The sequence below is a fragment of the Strigops habroptila genome, unplaced genomic scaffold, assembly GCF_004027225.2.
Source record: "Strigops habroptila isolate Jane unplaced genomic scaffold, bStrHab1.2.pri NW_022045577.1_ctg1, whole genome shotgun sequence".
Lineage (NCBI taxonomy): Eukaryota > Metazoa > Chordata > Aves > Psittaciformes > Psittacidae > Strigops > Strigops habroptila.
Genome location: NW_022651059.1, coordinates 122,785 through 143,482, shown reverse-complemented (window position 1 = coordinate 143,482; position 20,698 = coordinate 122,785). Strand labels below are relative to the sequence as shown.

The following is a 20,698-nucleotide window of genomic DNA, read 5'->3' as shown; positions in this document are numbered from 1 at the left end:
AAAGGCTTAGGTTTAATTTTATACTTGTCTCATGTCCCTGAAAGGGGGGGGTTTCCCCCACGTTGCACCCCTAGGTCCTCATGGGGGGAGGGGAGGGTGTTCCCATCATTCCCTGGATGTGACTGCTGGGAATGGGGTTGGGGGGCCCCTCCCCTCCCATGAGGCACCCAAGGGTGTGCACCCCCCCCCCCATAGTAGGCGATGGGGGGGCTCAGATCCCCCCCCCGCAATGGGCTGGCTCAGGGTGTGGCCGGGGGCGTGGCCAGGCGGGGCAGGGGGCGTGGCCAGGCGGGGGGCGTGGCCTGCGGGCGGATTATGTCAGCCCCGCGGCAGCCGCAGCCCCGAGCTGCGAGCGGAGCGAGCAGGTACCGCGGCGGGGGGAGCGGCACCTAACGGGAACAGCTACCGGGGGCTGGCGGGGCGGGGGGCGCGGCTGCGGGAAGAGCCGAGGGGCCGGGGCTGAGGTAAGGGCGGATCTGTAGGTGCTCCATAGGGCTGGGCTGAGGTAAATGTGGGGCTGTGGGGTCTGTATGGGGCTGGGCTGAGGGAAATGTGGGGCTGTTGGGGCTGAGCTGGGTAAAGGGGGGTCTATTGGGTGTCTATGGGGCTAAGCTGAGGGAAATGTGGGTCTGTATGGGGCTGGGCTGAGGTAAATGTGGGTCTATTGGGTGGCTATGGGGCTGGGCTGAGGGAAATGTGGGTCTATTGGGTGGCTATGGGGCTGGGCTGAGGGAAATGTGGGTCTATTGGGTGGCTATGGGGCTGGGCTGAGGGAAATGTGGGTCTCTGGGTGCTCCATTGGGCTGGACTGAGTAAAGGTGGGTCTATAGCGTGTGTCTGTGGGGCTGGGCTGAGGTAAATGTGGGTCTGTTGGGTGTCTGTAGAGCGGAGGCTGAGGAAGGGGTGGGTCTATAAGGTCTATATGGGGGTGGGCTGAGGTAAAGATGGATCTATAGGTTCTCAGTTGGGCTGGGCTGAGGTAAATGTGGTTCTGTCGGGTGTCTATGGGGCTAGGCTGAGGAAGGGATGATCTATAGGGTCTGTATAGGGCTGGGCTGAGGTAAATGTGGTTCTGTTGGGTGTCTGTGGCGTTGGGCTGAGGTATATGTGGGTCTATTGATGCTCCATTGGGTTGGGCTGAGGTAAATGTGGTTCTATAGGGTCTGTATGGGGCTGAGCTGATCTATGGGGTCTTCACGTGGCCAGGATTGAAATAAATATGGTCCTATAGAGTGTCTGTGGGTTCAGAACTGAGGCAAAAGCAGTTCTATAGGAACTCTATAGGGCCAGATGGAAATAAAGGTGGTTCTATAGGGTATCTATGGGCCTGGGCTGGGGTACACGTGGCTCTATAGGGTGTCTGTGGGGCTGGGCTGGGATACAGGTGGCTCTATAGGCTGTTTATATGACTGGGCTGGGGTATAGGCGGGTCTATAGGGTGTTTATAGGGATGGGCTGAGGCAATGGGTTGTGCATGGGGCCAGGGAGTCCCCTATGGGGGCGGGGGGGCTCTATAGGGTCTCTGTGCCATCTCTTTGAGGCTGTGTGGGTGCTGTGGGATCCCTAAGGGGCCCCTATGGGGCTGGGGTGCCTCTGTGGGTTCTCAACAGGGTCCCTATGGGAACGGGGGGACACTCTGTGGGGATTTCATGTGATCCCTATGGGGCTCGGTGGGGCTCTATAGGGTCTCTGCACCATCTCTGTGGGGCTGGGGGGCTCTATAGAGTCTCTGTGCCATCTCTGTGGGGCTGGGTGGGTGCTGTGGGGTCCCTATGGAGCTGGGGGAACTCTACAGGGTCTCTGTGCTGTCTCTATGGGGCTGGGGGGGTGTCTATAGGGTCTCTGTGCCACATCTATGGGGCTGGGTGGACACTGTGCCATCTCTATGGGGCTGGGGGTGCTCTATAAGGTCTCTGTGCCGTGTCTATGGGGCTGGGGGGGCTCTATAGGGTCTCTGTGCCGCGTCTATGGGGCTGGGGGGGCTCTATAGGGTCTCTGTGCTGTGTCTATGGGGCTAGGGGGTCTCTATAGCATCTCTGTGCTGCCTCTATGGGGCTGGATGCGCACTGTACCATCTCCATGGGGCTGGGAGGGTGCTGTGGGGTCCCTATGGGGCTGGGGGGAGCTCTATAGGGTCTCTGTACCGCCCCTAAGGGGCTGGGGGGGAGCTCTGTGGGGTCCCGGCCCGCGTCCAACAGATGGGTGGGGCCGGCGGGGGGGGGAACACACACTCGATGGAACCGCCTCCATTCCCCCCCCCCCCCCGCCCCCGCGGGCGGTGTCCGGACACCGGCTCCCTCGGGGGGGGGGGCGGGGGGGCGGGAGGATATTTGGGGGTGTCCGGTTCCCCCCCCCCCCGCCCGCCCCGGTGATTTCCCTACAGGTGCCGCTGCCCCTCCCCCCACCTGCAGCTCCCGGTGCCGCGGGGGGGAGGGGCCGCTCGGGGGGATCCCGGGGGGGTGGGGGGTGTCACCGCCCGCTTCCCCCCCCCACCCCCCCAAAGGAATTCGGGGTCAACAACGGCTCCTTGTTCCCGCCGGGGCCGCCCCCGTTTCCGCTCGGGGGGGGGGGGTGTTGGGAAGAGCCGGGGGGGGCGGGGCGGCGCTGTCCGTGGTGCTGATGGGGGGGGGGGAACGACACCAAAGGGGGGAAGGAGCGGGGGGGGGGTCGTCCGGGTCCCGAGCCAAGGTGACAGGTTCCCTCATTAGCCGTTGTCATGGCAACGGGCGCATCCGGGGGGGGGAGGGGGAGGGGAGGCGGTGGCCGCTACACAATGGAGACGGGGGGGGGGGCCGGACTCCTGGTGTTGCCCCCCCCCCCCCATATATACAAACACCCCCCCGTGTGTGTGTGTGTTCCCCCCCCAGGCTGCCGCCCGCCCCGGCCATGGCTCTGCCCCGGGGCTTCGGCCTCCTCCTGCTGCTGCCGGCGCTGGGGGGGCCCGGAGCCGCCATCACCATCCCCTCGGAGTGTGAGTGGGGCGGGGGGGCTGGCACGAGGACCCCTCCTTGCACGCTCAACCCCTGCCATAAGGACCCATCGCACGAGGGCTTCCCGCACACCTTTGCACGAGGACCCCTCCTTGCACGAGGACCCCTCGCACACTCACCCCCTTGAGCACGAGGATACCCCTTGCACGAGGACCCCCCTTGCACGAGTGCTGCCTGCGCCTTTGCACGAGGACCCTTCACAACCACTTGCACGAGGAGCTCTCGCGTGCTCAGTCTCCTCGCACGAGGACCCCCCTTGCACAAGCGCTGCTCACGCCTTTGCACGAGGACCCTTCGCATGCTCTTTGCCCCCCCACCCTGTCACGGCTGCTCACGAGGGCCCCGTGGCCCTGCACGCCCGGGGGGGGTCCGTCCCCCCCCCGCTCACTGCTGTGTCTCTCCCCCCCCCACCTTTGCCCTCCGGGATGGTGCAGACGGTCCGCACGAGTGTGAGTCTGGGGGGTCCTGGGGGGGGGGGCTAGGGTCCCGGGGAGGGTCTTGGGGGGGTATCCCTGGGGTTCCAATGGGGTCCCTGGCTGTGCTAGGGGGGGTCTGTTGAGGCTCTTTGGGGGCTCCTGTGGGTCTGGGGAGGGCTCCCTGGTGGGAGGGGTCGCTATGGGGTGTCCATGGGGGTGTCCCCCCCGCTGACATCCCCCCCCCCGCTGACATCCCCCCCCGCTGACATCCCCCCCCGCAGTCCTGCAGCCCCCCGAGCTGACGGAGCAGCCCCCGGAGCAGCTCGTCGTGTTCCCCAGCGACGACGTTGTGCTCAAGTGCGCGGCCACCGGCAACCCCCCGGTCCAGTGAGTGTGTTTCCCCCCCCCCGCTCCGTGTACCTCCCCCTCGTCACCCCGCCGGTGCCCCCCGGTAACGGAGCCGCGGCCGCAGGTACCGCTGGACGCGGGAGGACGAGCCCTTCGTGCCCGAGGAGCACCCCGGGGTGTCGCTGGCGCCGGGCTCCGGGACGCTGCTCATCAACGCCAGCCTGGCCGGGCGCCTGCAGGGCCGGTACCGCTGCGCCGCCAGCAACGCGCTGGGCACGGCGCTGTCCACCGAGAGCCGCGTCATCGCCGAGAGTGAGAGCGGGACACCGGGCACCCAGAGACCCCCCCCGAGACCCCCAGTGCCCCCAGCAGCTCCCAGTGCTCCCCATAACCCATCCCAGCAGGTCCCAGTGCCCCCAGCAGCTCCCAGTGCTCCCCATAACCCACCCCAGCAGCTCCCAGTGCTCCCCATAACCCACCCCAGCAGCTCCCAGTGCCCCCATAACCCACCCCAGCAGCTCCTAGTGCCCCCCAGCACCTAAACCTGCACCCAGTGACCCAAAACCTGCTCTGAGGATCCACTAAACCCCCCCTGAATCCCCCATAATCGGCTCTGGGGTCCCCTAAATCCACGCAGGGTGCTTCAGACCTCCCTGAGGGTCCCCTAAACCCTCCCAGAGCCCAATGGGGCCCCCTAAATCCCCCTGGCTCTCCCAGATCCCACCGGGTCAGCCTAGAGCCCCTCACTCCCATTTCCTGCCATGAGCCCTCACTGGGGGTCCCTGGTTTGGGGGGTGCACGGGGTCTCTGGTGGTTTTTGGGGGGTCCCTGTCTGGTTTGGGCCCCCCCCAAGCCGTTGTGGTTCCCAGACACGCCGCAGTGGCCCAAGGAGAAGGTGCTGCCGGTGGAGGTGGAGGAGGGGGACCCCGTGGTGCTGCCCTGTGACCCCCCCAAGAGCGCTGTGTCCCCCAAGATCTACTGGCTCAACAGCCGTGAGCAATGGGGCAGAGCTGGGGGGGGGGCTCATCCTGCACCCGCTTATCCCCTCACCCCACTGCATCCATATACTGCCCCTGCAGCCCCCAAGCCTTATGCACCCCATTGAACCCACTGAAGCCCATGGCATCCCCCTGCACCCCATTGTCCCCCCCCAACCCCATGGGACCCTCCCGATCACCCTGCATCCCCCAACCCCGTGGGACCCCCCTGCACCTTATTGCACCCTCCTCAACCCCATGGGACCCCATTGCACCCCATTCAACTCCATGTGACTCCATTGCACAGTGGGGCCCCCTTGCATCCCCACAGCACCCCTTGGCACCCCATTGCACCCCCCTCAACCCGGTCAGACCTTCTGGTCCCCCTATACCCCCCTCAACCCCATGGGACCCCCCTGCACCCCATAACCCCTCTGCCACCCCATAGCACCTCCGCATCACCCCTTGGGTCCCAATACCCCTTTACCCCTCACCAGACTCCATCATCCCCCCAATGCTTCGCTGCACTCCACACCCTCCCTGTCCCGGTTGTCCCCTGACGTTGGGGATCCCCCCCGGTGTTGGGGGCCCCCCTCGACCCCCCCTGTCCCCGCAGGCATCGTGCACATCGCGCAGGACGCGCGGGTCAGCATGGGCCAGGACGGGTTCCTGTACTTCGCCAACACGCTGGTTGGGGACAGTCACCCCGACTACATCTGCCACGCGCACTACCTGGGCCCCCGCACCATCATCCAGAAGGAGCCCCTCGACCTCCGCGTCGCCCCCAGTACGTGGGGGGGCCCCCAGAGACCCCCAAAGACCCTTTACCCCCCCCATGTCTCTTCTTCTCCTTAACCGCCCTCCCCCGAAACTCCATTGCAGCCCTGCAGCATCCACACGACTGCCCTGTCCCACACACACACACACTTTGGGATGTCCCCCCAACCGCCCTGGTTTGGGGTCCCCCCCCTCAAAAGCCCGCTGGGGGTCCCTGAGAGTATGGGGGGGTCCTGGGAGGGGTGGATGTTGGAATATGGGGCATCTCTGGGGAGGTTCCTTGGTGAAAGGGGGGGGTCTTGGAGAGTATGGGAGGGACTCGGGGGGGGGTCTCTTGGTGAATGGGGGTGGTCCTTGGGAGGAGTCTTGGGGCTTATGAGGGGGGGTTCGAAGTGTATGGAGGATGCCTGCGGCTTGGGGGGGGCCTTAGGAGTGCGGGGGAGTACTAAGGCTCTGGGGAGAGGTCTCTGGGGGTGCCCCCCCACGCTACTCCCCTTTCCCCCCCCCCTCAGGTAACATGGTGCAGTCCCGCCGTCCCCGGCTCGTGGTGCCGCGGGACTCGCAGCCGTCCCACGTCGCCCTGCGGGGGGGGACCCTGGTGCTGGAGTGCATTGCCGAGGGGCTGTGAGTCTGGGGGGGCCCGGGGGGAGGCTGAGGGTATCGGGGGGCCATTGAGGGCCCTGGGGGGATGGTGGGACCGGGAGGGGCGGGCACTGAGGGGTCCCTGTCCCCCGCCGTGACACGGGCCCGCAGCCCCACGCCGTCGGTGCGGTGGCAGCGGCTGAACGGGCCCCTCCCGCGGGGCCGCGTCTCGCTGGAGAACTTCAACAAGACGTTGCGGCTGCGGGACGTGGAGGAGGCCGACGACGGCGAGTACGAGTGTGTGGCCGAGAACAGCCAGGGCCAGGCGCGGCGCAGCCACCTCGTCACCGTGGAGGGTAGAGGGGGCGCTGGGACCTGCTGGGGGGCGCTGGGACCTGCTGGGGTGGGTGCTGGGGGCACTGGGACCTGCTGGGGTGGGTGCTGGTGGCACTAGGAGCTGCTGGGGTGGGTGCTGGTGGCACTGGGAGGTGCTGGGGTGGGTGCTGGGGGGCACTGGGAGCTGCTGGGGTGGGTGCTGGGGGCACTAGGAGCTGCTGGGGTGGGTGCTGGGGGCACTGGGAGCTGCCGGGGTGGGTGCTGGGGGGCACTGGTACCTGCTGGGGTGGGTGCTAGGGGCACTGGGAGCTGCTGGAGTGGGTGCTGGGGGGCACTTGGAGCTGCTGGGGTGGGTGCTGGGGGGCACTGGGACCTGCTGGGGTGGGTGCTGGTGGCACTGGGAGGTGCTGGGGTGGGTTCCGGGGGGGCACTGGGAGGTGCTGGGATGGGTGCTGGGGGCATTGGGAAATAAGCAGAGAGAGACTGGGATTTGAACTGGGGTGGCTGGGAGTCACTAGGGGGTGCGCTGGGAATAGTGGGAGGACACCAGCATGGGAACTGGGGGCACCGGGAGATGCTGGCATGGGTACTGGGGGCACTGGTGGGCACTGGGGAGGCTGTTGGGAGACACTGGTGGCTGCTGGGGGGAGTGGGGGGCACCAGCATGGGCCTGGGGTCACTGGGAGGCGCTGGGCTCCCCTGGGGCGGGCACTGGCGGGTGGGGGGGTCCCTGACGCCCCCCCGTTCACCCCCGCAGCGGCCCCGTACTGGGTGCGGCGGCCGCAGAGCGGCGTGTTCGGGCCGGGGGAGGTGGCGCGCCTGGAGTGCGCCGTGCAGGGCAAGCCCCGGCCCCGCCTCGCCTGGCGCATCAACGGCGTCCCCATCGACGGTACCGGGGCGGGGGGGGCGGGGGGGGGTGTCGGGGTCCTTTTGGGGCTCTCTGGAAGGGATTCATGTCCCCGGGGGGGTGTGAGGGTCCCCAGGGGGGCAGTGGGGGGGTCCTCAAGGAGTATGGAGGGGTCCCCGGGGATGGATAGCTGGGTATAGGGCGAGATTGTGGGGGGGTCCCTGGGGTGTTGGAGGGGGCGCTGGGGATGTGTGGGGGTCCTCATCCTCAAGGAGGCAGAGGGAGGTCCTTAAGGAATGTGGGGGGAGTCTCCGGCGGGGGGGGTGTCCCTGGGAGGTAGCAGGATATGGAGGGGGGGGAGTCTTAGAGGTGTTGGGGGGGGGTCCGCGGGGCTGTGTGGGGGTCCCGGGACCCCGCGGGGTGCCTCACTGAGCCGTTGCAGAGGTGCCGGGCTCCGCTCGCCGCGTGGTGCAGGAGGGGGCGCTGGTGCTGTCGCAACTGGAGCCCAACGACACGCTGGTGGCCCAGTGCGAGGCTCAGAACAGCCACGGCCGCCTCTTGGCCAACGCCTTCGTCTATGTCGTGGGTGCGTGAGGGATGTTTTGAGGGGGGCGGGGTGTGATATGGGGGGTGTCCCAGCCACTGGAATCCCCCCACAGCCCTCCCCCAGCCAGGGGGTTCCCCTGGGTAACTCCATCCCTGCAGCAACAGGCTGCCCCTGGCAGCTGTCCCCATGGCAACGGCATCCCCCTACACCGCATCCTCCTTGGCAATGGTCCCTGTGGTGATGGCGTTGCCTTGGCAACCGCATCCCTGTGTGTTGGTGTTCCCCGGCCACAGATGGGGGTCCCCCAGCAGCCACAGCCCCCCTCCCCCGCCAACCACATCCCCACCCCAGCAACTGTCTCCATGGCAACCGTGTCCCCCCTAGCAACCACTCCCCATGACACCCTTCCCTGGTAACCCCTTAGCAACCAGCCCCATGGCAACAGTCCCCCCCCCCAACCATTCCCATGGCAGCAGGTCCCTCACCTGGGCATCACCATGGCAACGCAGCCCGGAGATGGTTGCTATGGCAACCTGCCTCATCAATCACTGCTCCTATGGCAACCCTGCAGTGATGGACTCCTCTATGGGGTACCTGTTGCTATGGTGATGGATTGGGCTGCCTTGATGCTGTGGGGGGTTTGGGGGTCCTGGGGGGGATTTGGGAGTCCGGGGGGGTCCCAGCTCCCCATTCTCATCCCTGCGCCCCGCCATGCCCCTCCAGAGCTGCCGGTGAAGATCCTGACACAGGATGAGACCCAGTACATGGTGGTGGAGAACCGGACAGTGTTCCTGCACTGCCGGGCCTTTGGGGCCCCCGCACCCACCGTGGAGTGGTGAGATCCCTCCCGACCTCCCCAAACCCCCTTCCAAGCCCCACAAACCCCCCCAACAATGCTCTTCCCCCCCTGCCCAAGGCTGACACCAGGGCTGGAGCCGGCGCTGCAGGACGACCGGGCCTTCGTGTTCACCAACGGGACCCTGCGCCTGCGCCCGGTGGCACGGGGGGACGGCGGCACCTTCACCTGCCGGGCCCACAATGCGCACAGCAACGCCAGTATCAGCGCCCACCTCGATATCAGAGGTACCCACTCCCCCCCCGGGACCCCCAAATCCTTCCTGGGGTCCAGCAGGGGCTGCTCAGACCCCCTGAGCCCTCCTGAGGTTCCTATGTCCTTCCTAGGACCCCCCCCAACACCCCTTCAGGGCCCCCCAAATCCTTTCCAGAGTCCTCCAGCACCTCCAGGTCTCTTCCGGGATCCACTTAGAGCCCCCCCCCAACCCTGTCTGGGACCCCCAAGAGCCTCGTAGAGCCCCCCAAACCCTGCCTGGGACCCCCAAGAGCCTCATAGAGCCCCCCAAGCCCTGCCTGGGACACCCAAGAGCCTCATAGAGCCCCCCAAACCCTGCCTGGGACCCCCAAGAGCCTCATAGAGCCCCCCAAACCCTGCCTGGGACCCCCAAGAGGCTCATAGACCCCCCCAAACCCTGCCTGGGACCCCCCCCATTAACCCTTTCCCTCCCATGGCAGTGGCGACACGCATCGAGGTCCCCCCCCAGAGCGTGACAGCGAAGAAGGGGCAGACGGTGACGTTCCGCTGCGTCGCCGCCTTCGACCCGGAGCTGTCACCACGGGGGCTCGAGTGGCACCGGGACGGGCAGCGGCTCCAGGACACAGCCGATAGCGACAAGTGAGGGGCTGGGGGGGACATGGGGGGGTCTCGGGGGGTCCTCGGGGGTGGCTGATGGTGCCTCCCCCCCCCGCCATGGCCCCACAGGTATGTGCTGAGCGGGGACACGCTGACGGTGACCGCGGTGGATTACACGGACCAGGGCACGTTCCGGTGCCGCGCGTGGACCTGGCTGGATGCGGCTGAGGCTGAGGCGCAGCTCCGGGTTGTGGGTGAGAAGCCCCAGTTCTGCCCCTGGTACCCCCGGTTCTGCCCCTGGTACCTCCGGTTCTGCCCGTGGTACCCCCAGTTCTGCCCATGGTACAACCCTGGTTCTGCCCCTGGTACCCCGTGGTTCTGCCCATGGAACCTCGGGGTTCTGCCCCTGGTACAACCCCAGTTCTGCCCCTGGTACCCCCAGTTCTGCCCCTGGTACCCCCGGTTCTGCCCCTGGTACAACCCCAGTTCTGCCCCTGGTACCCCCGGTTCTGCCCATGGTACAACCCTGGTTCTGTCCATGGTCCTGATGTGATCCTGCCCCAATGACCCCACTTCTGCCCCAGTTTCCCCCAGTGCCCCCAGTCCCCCGCAGTAACCCCAGTTCCCTCCAGGCCGTCCAGGCCCCGTGTGGGACCTGCAGGTGCTGGAGATCAACGAGCGCCAGGTCCGGCTCAGCTGGACCCCTGGGGACGACAACAACAGCCCTGTGGAGAGTAAGGGGGGTCCTGGGGGGGGGGGCAGAGGACATGGAGGAGGGTTTAGGGGTGCTGGGGAGGGGGGGTTGGGAATGATGGGGGGGCTTGGGGGTGCTGGGGGACTCAGGAGCCCCCCTGACCCCCCGTGCCCCCCCCAGAGTTCGTGGTGGAGGAGGAGGAGGGGTTTTTCAGCGCCGGGCGCTTCGTGGAGCGGGTGACGGTGCCGGGGGGGCAGCCCTGGGCCCTGCTCACGCTCTCCCCCTACGGCCAGTACCGCTTCCGTGTGCTGGCGACCAACGCCTACGGGCGGGGGGAGCCCAGTGCCCCCAGTGCGCCCATCGACATCCCTGCAGCAGGTGAGTGACCCCCCCGAGCCGCAAACACCCCCCAGAACCCCAATATTCCCATCACTACTCCCCCACAACCCCAAAGCACCCACCTGCACCCAACCCCCATCTGCACCCCAAAACACCCATCTGCACCCAACCCCCCATCTGCACCCCAAAAACCCCATCTGCATCCCAGCACCTCCATCTGTATCCCAACACCCCCCTTCGCACCCAAAACCCCCATCTGCACCCCTCATCTGCACCCCAAAACCCTTATAGCCACCCCCCCTGGCGAGTGAGTGACCCCCCCCGGCACCCCAAACCCTCCCACGGGTGGGTGCCCCCCAAACTCTGCCCCAGGACCTGCAATCCCCTCATTTCCCCCCTCCCCCCCATTCCCCCCCCAGCAGGTAAGTGACACTCTGGGGACCCCAAAACCCCTTCCCCCCCCCAAACGCTTCTGGGGAGCATGAACCCCCCAAAGGGACCCTAAACCCCCCCAGGGACACCCCAAACCCTTGCCTATGCCCCAATATCACCCCCCCAGCGGGTATTGACCACTCAAAGGGGTTGGGGGGGGAAAGGGGTTTTGGGGTGTCTCTGAGCCTTCCCCCCCCCCCAGCCCCCGAGCGCAACCCCGGGGGGGTGAAGGGTGAAGGGAATGAGACCAGCAACATGGTCATCACTTGGCAGGTACCGGGGGGGGCAGAGTTTGGGGGGTTCCAGCGAGGTTTGGGGGGACCAGGGGGTCTGGGGCAGGTTTGGGGGCTCCCATTGGCTTGGGGCGGGTTTGGGGGAGGTTCCCTTTGGCTTGAGGCAGGTTTGGGGGGGGGTCCCATTGGCTTAGGGAAGGTTTGGGGGGGTCTGAGGCAGGTTTGGGGGGGCTCTCTTTGGCTTGGGGCAGGTTTGGGGATTCTGGGGCAGGTTTGGGGAGGCTCCCTTTGGTTTGGGGTGGGTTTTGGGGGGGTTCCCTTTGGCTTGGGGCACGTTTGGGGGGATCTGGGGCAGGTTTTTGGGGGCTCCCTTTGGCTTGGGGCAGGTTTGGGGGGATCTGGGGCAGGTTTTGGGGGGCTCCCTTTGGCTTGGGGCACGTTTGGGGGGGTCTGGGGCAGGTTTGGGGGGACTCCCTTTGGCTTGGGGCAGGTTTGGGGGGATCTGGGGCAGGTTTTTGGGGGCTCCCTTTGGCTTGGGGCACGTTTGGGGGGGTCTGGGGCAGGTTTGGGGGGGCTCCCTTTGGCTTGGGGTGGGGTTTGGGGGGGGCTCCCATTGGCTTGGGGCAGATTTGGGAGTGCCGAGGTCCGGTTCTCGGGTGTGGGGGGGTGGTTTGGGGTGCGGGAGGGCTTTGGGGTGCCGGGGGGGGTTGGGGGTGCGGGGGGGGGCGCTGAGGCCCTTCCCGCAGCCGCTGGCGCCGGGGGACTGGAACGCGGCCGAGGTGCGGTACCGGGTGCAATGGCGCCCCCTGGAGCCGGAGGGGGGCCGGTGGCACGAGAAGACGGTGCCGGCCCCCCCCGTGGTGGTCGGGGGCACCCCCACGTTCAGCCCCTACGAGATCCGGGTGCAGGCGGTCAACGACGCCGGGAAGGGCCCCGAGCCCCCCGTTACCATCGGCTACTCGGGGGAAGACTGTGAGTGGGGGCCCCCCAAACCTCCCCCGTGGGGCAGAGAGACCCTGGAGAGGGGGGCCCTAAACTGGGGATGATGGGAGAGCCCAAAGTGGGGGGACCCCAAATCTGCGGTGATGGGACAGCCCAAGTTAGGGGGGACCCCAATATGTGGGTGATGGGAGAGCCCAAAGAGGGGACGCCCCAATTCTGGGGGTGAATGGGAGAGCCCAAGGTGGGGGGACCCCAATATGGGGGTGATGGGAGAGCCCAAAGCGGGGACGCTCCAATTCTGGGGGTAAATGGGAGAGCCCAAGATGGGGGGACCTCAAATCTGGGGGTGCATTTTGGGACCCCCCTCTGGGAATAGCCCATATGGGGGGGTCCTTGTGGTGTGCCCCCCCTCCGTAGATGTGTTTTGTGGTCTCACACTGCTCTCCCCCCCCCCCCAGTGCCGTTGTTGTACCCCGAAAACGTGGGGGTCGAGATCCTGAACAGCACCAGCGTGCGGGTGCGCTGGAGCCTGACGGGGCCCCCCCGCGACCTGCGCGGCCACCTCCGCGGCTTCCGGGTGAGCGGGGGGGCGGTTTGGGGGGGCTGAGGTGGGGATTTGGGGGTGCTGCAGCAGTTTGGGGGTGCCGGGGCCCTGTTTGGGGGTGCTGGGGCTCAGTTTGGGAGTGCAGAGATGGGGCTTTGGGGGTGCTGGGGGTCGGTTTGGGGGCGCTGGGGCGCAGTTTGGGGGGGGCCGAGGTGGGGGTTTGGGGTGCTGGGGGGGGAGGGGCGCATCTTGGGGGGTGCCGGGGCCCGGTTTGGGGGTGCTGGGGGATGGTTTGGTGGGGGTCCTCATTGCCTGATGTGTGTGTCTGTGTGCGTGCCCCCCCATAGGTGCTGTACTGGCACGAGGGCTGGGTGGGGGAGCGCGCGCGCCGCCAGGCCCCCCCCGCCCCCCCCGGAGCCCCCCCCTCGCCGCGGGTGGTGACGGTGCCGGGCGAGGCCCACGGGGTGGTGCTGGGGGGGCTGCGGCCCTGGAGCCGGTACCGGCTGCGGGTCCTGGTGTTCAACGGCCGCGGCGACGGGCCCCCCAGCGACGAGATCCGCTTCGACACGCCCGAGGACGGTGAGAGCCCCCCCCGCGCCCGGAGCTGCCCTATGGGGCCCCCAAAGTGCTCTGAGCCCCCCCAAGTGCCCCTGAGAAACCCCAAGTGCATCCCTGGGACCCCCAATCCTGTCTGGGGGGCCCCCAAATACTCCTGAGGACTCCTAACTCCATCCTGGGAACCCCCAATCCTACGTGGGGACCCCCAAATACTCCTGAGGACCCCTAACTCCATCCTGGGGACCCCCAAATACCACTTGGGGACCCCTAACTCCATCCTGGGGACCCCCAGCCCTGCCTGGGGACCCCCAAATACCACTTGGGGACCCCTAACTCCATCCTGGGAACCCCCAATCCTACCTGGGGACCCCCAAATACTCCTGAGGACCCCTAACTCCATCCTGGGAACCCCCAATCCTACCTGGGGACCCCCAAATACTCCTGAGGACCCCTAACTCCATCCTGGGAACCCCCAATCCTACGTGGGGACCCCCAAATACTCCTGAGGACCCCTAACTCCATCCTGGGAACCCCCAAATACCACTTGGGGACCCCTAACTCCATCCTGGGAACCCCCAACCCTGCCTGGGGACCCCCAAATACCACTCGGGGACCCCTAACTCCATCCTGGGGACGCCCAAATACGACTTGGGGACCCCTAACTCCATCCTAGGAACCCCCAACCCTGCCTGGGCCCCCCCAAATACCCCAGACTCCCTTCTCCCCATCTGGGTTCCCCTCTGTCCCCGGGCTCTCCCACTCTCCCCTCCGCGGGGGGGGCCCTGACACTGTCGCCCCCCAGTGCCTGGTCCCCCCGAGGAGCTGCACGTGGAGCGGGTGGACGAGACCACCCTCGCCCTGGAGTGGAAGCGGCCGCGGCACCCGAACGGCGTCTTGATGGGGTTCCTGCTGCAGTACCGCCCGGGTGCGCTGGGGGCGCTGCTGGCAGCGCTCGGGGGGGCACGGGGCACTGGGGGCAGCGGGAGGGGGCTCTGGGAGCACTGGGAGCGCTGGGATAAGGGCCTGGGAGCACTGGGATGGGGCTCTGGAGGGCTCTGGGAGCACTGGGAGCACTGGGATGGGGATCTGGAGGGCTTTGGGAGCGCTGGGACAAGGGTCTGGGAGCACTGGGATGGGGATCTGGGAGACTGGGTGCACTGGAAGTACTGGGAGCACTGGGACAAGGCTCTGGGTGCACTGAGAGGCACTGGGACTACTCGAATGCGTCACTGGAGGTGCTGGGTGAGCTACTGGCAGCAATGCGGGGGGGACAAAGAGCACTGGGAGAGGGTACTGGGAGCACTGGGGGTCCCGGAGGTGTTTGGGGGGGTCCCGGGGGGGTCCCGGGGCCGGTGTGCGCTGACTCCGGCCCCCCCCCCTCCCCCCCCATAGAGAACCACTCTGAGGCGGAGCCGCCGAACGAGATCACGTTCCCTGCCGGGACCCTCAACACGACCCTGGGGCGGCTCCAGCCCCGCGCCCGGTACCGCCTGGCCCTGCACGCCCTGAGCCGGGTCGGGCCCGGCGCCCCCCTCCTGCGCCTCGGCAGCCTCCGCCCCGAGCCCGGTGCGTGCCCCGGTCCCGCGGGGGGGGGGCCCGAAACTGCCGTGGGGTTGGCCAAAACCACTATGGGGGGGGGGACCTGGAAATACACCCTTGAGATCCCCCCCGATGACTCCCCCAATACACTCCAATAGACTCCGTCACGCCCCAGCACCCCCCCCAGTGGACTCCAATGGACCCCAATTCCCCTCCATGCACCCCCCAAAGGACTCCTATCTCCCCCCATGCCCACCCAATGGCCTCCATCACCCCCCAGCCCCCCCCCAATGGACCCCAACTCCCCCCCATGCCCCTCCCAACGGCCTCCATCACCCCCCAGCGCCCCCCCCAATGGACTCCCATGGACCCCAGTCCCCCCCCATACACCCCCCAAAGGACCCCCATCTCTCTCCATGCCCACCCAATGGCCTCCATCACCTCCCAGCCCCCCCCAATGGACCCCAATTCCCCCCCCATGCCCCTCCCAATGGCCTCCATCACCCCCCAGCCTCCCCAGTGGACCCCATTTTCCCCCATGACCATCCTCTGGAGAGCCCAAAATGCCAAGGCAGGGGTGATGGGGGGGGGGGCTCAGTTCTTGGGGATCCCCCCCCCAGCTGAACCCCCCCCCCCGCAGTGCTGCCAGTGCTGGGGAGCGTGGTGGTGGGAGAGGTGGGTGAGGACTTCACGGTGCTGCACTGGACCCTCGCCCACCCTCAGGCCAACGTCGAGTTCAAGGTCCAGTACATGAGCAAAACCAGTAAGAGAACCCCACTGGGATGGGGGGGGAACTGGGAGGGGGGTCCTGTGTGGGAGAGGGGGTGGGAAATGGGGATTGGGGTGGCCCATGTGGGGCTTGGGGGGCTCCAAGTAAGGAGTGGAGGGGTCCTTGTGTGATGGGGGAAGGGGTTTGGGGGCCCTTGGGTAATGCAGAGGGGGGTTGGGGGGTCCATGGTAACGGGGGGAAGGCTTGGGGGGGCCTTTGGGTAATGCAGAGGGGGGTTGGGGGGTCCATGGTAATGGGGGAAGGGGTTTGGGGGGGTCCATGGTAATGGGGGGGAGGTCGGGGGGGTCCATAGTAGTGGAGGGAGGGTTTGGGGGTCCCTTGCTTACCAGCAAGGTGGGATGTGAGCAGTGTCCCCACATGGGCATTGGGGGTGCCACTGGGTCCGTTATGGGGGGGCTGGGGGCTCCGGGTGGGGGGGGTCTCACTGAGCACTCCCCCCCCCGTTGCCCCCCCCTAGCGGAGGGGTCCTGGCAGGACTCCGGCTCCGTCAACTCCTCGCTGGGGCTGTTCCGGCTGCGGGACCTGAGCCCCGGCACCTCCTACCGGGTGCAGTTCGTGGGGCGCAACCACTCGGGGCACCACGTGCCCTTCTGGGAGAGCGAGGTGCAGACCAACGGCACCCGTGAGTGACCCCCCCCGCACCCCCGAACTGCTGCAGGGGGGACGGGAGACCCCAAATCCGCCTGTTCCTGCCCCAAACCCGCCTGTTCCTGCCCCAAATCTGCCTGTTCCTGCCCCAAATCCACCTTTTTCTGCCCCAAATCCACCTTTTCTGCCCCAAATCCACCTTTTCTGCCCCAAATCCACCTTTTCCTGCTCTAAATCTGCCTTTTCCTGCTTTAAATCTGCCTTTTCCTACCCCAAATCTGCCTTTTCCTGCTCCAAATCTGCCTTTTCCTGCCCCAAATCTGTCTTTTCCTGCTCCAAATCCGCCTTTTCCTGCCCCAAATCCACCTTTTCTGCCCCAAATCCACCTTTTCCTGCCCCAAATCCGCCTTTTCCTGCTCTAAATCTGCCTTTTCCTGCCCCAAATCTGCCTTTTCCTGCTCCAAATCTGCCTTTTCCTGCCCCAAATCCGCCTTTTCCTGGTCCAGATCTGCCTTTCCTCCCCCCAGTCTGTTTTTTCTGCCCCGAATCTGCCTTTCCCCCCCCAAATCTGCCTTTTCCCCCCCAAAGCGGCCTTTTCCTGCCCCAAATCTGCCTTTTCCCCCCTGAAATTGCCTTTTCCCCACCCAAAACCACCTTTTCCCCTCAGGGACTGCCTTTTCTCCCCCAAAACCCACTTTTCCCCCCCCAAAACCCACCTTTTTCCCCCAGAAACCCCCTTCCCCCCCCAAACAACCTTTTCCCCCTCAAAACCCCCTTTCCCCACCCAAACCCACCATTTCCCCCCCAAAACCCACCTTTTCCCCCCTTCCCCCCAGAAACCCCCTTTCCCCTCCCCAAAACCTTTTCCTCCCCAAACCCCTCCTTTATCCCTCCCCAAACCACCATTTCCCCCCCCCAAAACCACCTTTTCTCTTGGGGGCATCCCCCAAACTGCTCGTGGGGGGGTCCCCAAACCCGTTTCTCAGCCCCCCCGTGCCCCCCCCACCCAGTGCTGCCCCGTCCCGCGCGCGGCTTCGCCACCGAGGGCTGGTTCATCGGCTTCGTGAGCGCCGCGGTGCTGCTGCTGCTGCTGCTCCTCATCCTCTGCTTCATCAAGCGCAGCAAGGGGGGCAAGTATTCGGGTGAGCCCAGAGCCCCCCCGGGGTCCCCCGGACCCCCCCTGCACCCCCCCCGGGCCCCCCCCGGGCCCTCAGCACCCACGTACAGCCATTGAGGCAATTGTGTGTTCCTTGAGGTTTTGGGGGGGGTCAGCAAGTGATGGGGGGTGGTCCTCAGGTGATGGGGGGGTGCCATTGAGATGGGGGGGTCCTCAGGTAATGGGGGGGTCCCATTGAGATGGGGGTCCCCAAGAGATGGGGGTGTCCTCAGGTGATGGAGAGTCCTCAGGAGATGGGGGGCCCCCAAGAGGTGGGGGTGTCTTTGGGGGGGGAAGGGAATGGCTGCTCCTCGGGGGTGCGTGTGGGGTTCCCACGGCTGCAGGGAGGCCGGGGGAGTCCCCGCAGCGTGGGGGGGGGACACTCTGGGGGTGCTGCCCCCCCCCCAACCGTGCCGTGCCCCCCCCCAGTGAAGGACAAGGAGGACACGCAGGCGGACTCAGAGGCCCGGCCCATGAAGGATGAGACCTTCGGGGAGTACAGGTGTGGGGAGGGGGCTAATGGGGGGGGATTTAATGGGGGGGGTACCGGGGGGGCAGGGCTTATCACGGGGGGGGGCGGAGCTTCTGGGCACCTGCTGCTGCCCCCTCCCCTCGTTAATTCACCCCCTTGTTAACTGCCCCCCGCCCCGCTAGTTGCCCCCGGGGTTGGGGCTTTACCCCCCCCCCCGCTAATTTCCCCCCCCCCGCTTTTGCTCCCCTGACGCTTCTGTCTCTCCCCGCTGCCACTGGGCTCATGCAGGTCCCTGGAGAGGTAAGGGGGGGGGGAATGGGTGCTGGGGGAGGAACTTGTGTGAGGGGGGGTCTTGATGTGTGTGTGTCCCCCCACAGCAGCCACCTGCATGCCCCAGTGCCCCCCATCCCACCCTGTGTCCACAGCATGGGGGGGGGTGGCAATGGGGGATGACAATGGGATAGGGTTGGTGAGGGGATGGGGGGTCAGTGGGTGCTGGTGTCAATGGGGTGGCAGTGGGTGTCAATAGGTGTCAATGGGTGTCAATGGCCGCAGTGCCAGTGTCAGTAGGGGTGTCAGTGGGGTATCAGTGAGTGTCAATGGGGTGTCAGTGGGTGCTGGTATCAATGGGTGTGAATGGGTATCAATGGGGTGTCAGTGGGTGCTGGTATCAATGGGTGTGAATGGGTATCAATGGGGTGTCAGTGGGTGCTGGTATCAATGGGTGTGAATGGGTATCAATGGGGTGTCAGTGGATGCCAGTGCTAGTGTCAATGGGGTGTCAAGGGTTATCAATGAGTGTCAATGGGGTATCAATGGGCATCACTGGGGTGTCAAGGGGCGTCAATGGGTGTCACTGGGGTATCAATGGGCATCAATGGGGGTATCAATGGGTGTCAATGGGTGTTACTGGGGTATCAATGGGGTATCAATGAGTGTCAATGGCTATCAATGGGGTATCGATGAGGTATAAATGGGGTGTCAATGGGTGTCAATGGGGTATCAATGGGTGTCAATGGGGTATCAATGGGGTGCCAATGGGTGTCAGTGGGTGTCAATGGGGTATCATCAATGGGGTACCAAAGGGTGCCAATGGGGTATCAATGGGTGTCAATGGCTGAGAAAGGGGTATCAATGGATGTCAGTGGGGTGTCAATGGGGTACCAATAGGTGTCAATGGCTGTCAATGGCTATCAATGGGGTACCAATGGGTGTCAATGGGTATGATTGGGGTATCAATGGCTGTCAATGGCTGTCAATGGGGTACCAATGGGTATCAATGGGTATCAATGGGTTACCAATGGGTGTCAATGGGTACCAATGGGTTACCAATGGGGTATCAATGGGGTGTCAACGCGGTGCCACCGGGCAGTGACGGCGAGGAGAAGGCGTCGCGGAGCTCGGGGCGGTCTCTGGGCGCGGCGGGGGCGGCGCTGGGCAGTGACGACAGCCTGGCGGGCTACGGCGGCAGCGCCGACGTGCAGTTCAACGAGGACGGCTCCTTCATCGGGCAGTACAGCGGCACCCGCGGCTCCGGGCCCGCCAGCCCCGGCGCCGCCGCGCCCCTCGACTAGGGGGGACCCCCCTGGGGACGGGGATCCACCCCCCCGCCCCGGGGCGACGGACCCCTCCGGGGCTGCGGATGCGGGAGCCCCGCTATGGCATTGGGGGAGCCCCCCCAGCAACATGGGGACCCCCTAATGGCATTGGGGGAGCAGCCATAGCGTTGGGGACTCCCTAATGGCATTGGGGGAGCCCTCATAGAATTGGGGACCCCCTAATGGCATTAGGGGAGCCCTCATGGTGTTGGGGACCCCCTAATGGCATTGGGGAGCAGCCATGGCATTGGGGACCCCCCCTCGACTCTATGGGAGCCCCCATGGCTACATGAGGACACCCTAATGGCATTGGGGGAGCAGCCATAGCATTGGGGACCCCCCCTCTATGGGAGCAGCCATGGCTACCTGGGGACCCCGTAATGGCATTGGGGGACCCCCCTCGACTCTATGGAAGCCGCTATGGCTCCCATGGTGCTAGGAACTCCCCCGTGGCATTGGGGACCCCTCCTGGCAAAGTGGGAGACCCCCCCCAGCACTGCGGGGACCCCCCCAGCAACATGGGGACCCCCCCATAGCATTGGGGGAGCCCCCACAGCATCATGGGAGCCCCTTCATGGCATTGGGGACCCCCCCATAACAAATTAGGGGATGCCCCGCCAGCACTGAGGACCCCACTCAAGCCAAATGGGGACCCCCAGAGTCCCCCCCTTGCAAAGGGACCCCCCCAAAGCCAAAGGGGACCCCAACCCCCTCCTCAACCCCCATTAAGGGCCCCCCCTCATCCACTGCCAAAGGGGGGATCCCGCAGTGCCCCTCCCGCGCAATGGGGGGGCTGGGGGGGAGCGGGACACCCCAAAAGCGCCTCACGGGGGGGGGACGGGGACCCCCGCTGGACATTGCCAAACCCCAAGGCCCCCCCGAGGCCGGGGATCTCTTTAGACCAAATTGGGGGGGGTGTTTTTGCCCCCATATTCCAGCCCCCCCCCCATAACCCTTCAGGGCCCCCCCCAGCCCTCGGGGTTTGGGAGGGCCCCGGCGCCCCCCCCATCTCTGAATGCATCTCACGGCGCGGCCTTGGCATCACCCCGCGACCCCCCCCGGCCCCCCCAAACCCCCCGCACCCCAAATCCGCCCCCCGTGCGCTGGTGTGTAGCTGCGTTAGCCCCCCCCAACCCCCTCCAAGGAAAAGAAGCAGAAACGGCCCCAAAACGTCCCGAAACGGCCCCAAAACCGTCCAAAACGCCCCAAAATGGTCCAAAATGGCCCCGAAACGGCCGCCGAGCCCCGTGTGCCCCCCCCCGACCCCCCCCGGTCCCGGCGCGACGCGAAACGGGCGGAAAACGGGAACAAACGATGAAATAAAGGAGGAACCTGCGAGAACGCG

At 66.1% G+C, this 20,698-nt stretch overlaps 1 protein-coding gene across 4 annotated transcripts; it reads left to right on the top strand.

Moving 5' to 3' along the window:
- Positions 1-301: 301 nt before the first annotated feature.
- Positions 302-20,694, top strand: L1CAM (L1 cell adhesion molecule). 4 transcript variants are annotated; one of them, XM_030474280.1, is made up of 29 exons: positions 302-365; positions 2,868-2,971; positions 3,425-3,439; positions 3,688-3,793; positions 3,879-4,066; positions 4,624-4,746; positions 5,348-5,518; positions 6,021-6,132; positions 6,262-6,446; positions 7,184-7,315; positions 7,716-7,859; positions 8,544-8,655; positions 8,737-8,903; positions 9,351-9,510; positions 9,598-9,722; positions 10,101-10,202; positions 10,343-10,540; positions 11,136-11,206; positions 11,913-12,138; positions 12,567-12,685; positions 13,000-13,231; positions 14,013-14,135; positions 14,603-14,776; positions 15,390-15,512; positions 15,997-16,161; positions 17,138-17,257; positions 17,713-17,785; positions 18,044-18,055; positions 19,128-20,694. In XM_030474280.1, the coding sequence occupies exons 1-29, from the start codon at positions 316-318 to the stop codon at positions 19,327-19,329; spliced, it is 3,834 nt and encodes a 1,277-aa protein (XP_030330140.1). In that variant the 5' UTR covers positions 302-315; the 3' UTR covers positions 19,330-20,694. The 4 variants fall into 4 exon arrangements, with proteins under 4 accessions (XP_030330140.1, XP_030330139.1, XP_030330141.1 ...); XM_030474279.1 differs by having other exon boundaries at positions 17,138-17,269; XM_030474281.1 differs by lacking the exon at positions 302-365 and adding an exon at positions 432-464 and having other exon boundaries at positions 17,138-17,269.
- Positions 20,695-20,698: the final 4 nt, after the last annotated feature.

Bases quoted from the DNA above. Each gene is read 5' to 3' on its own strand.
- L1CAM (XM_030474279.1), top strand. From the start codon at position 316: ATGTCAGCCCCGCGGCAGCCGCAGCCCCGAGCTGCGAGCGGAGCGAGC. The intron at 6,447-7,183 runs GTAGAGGGGGCG...TCACCCCCGCAG, and splicing joins CCACCTCGTCACCGTGGAGG to CGGCCCCGTACTGGGTGCGG. The intron at 16,162-17,137 runs GTGAGTGACCCC...CCCCCCACCCAG, and splicing joins GGTGCAGACCAACGGCACCC to TGCTGCCCCGTCCCGCGCGC.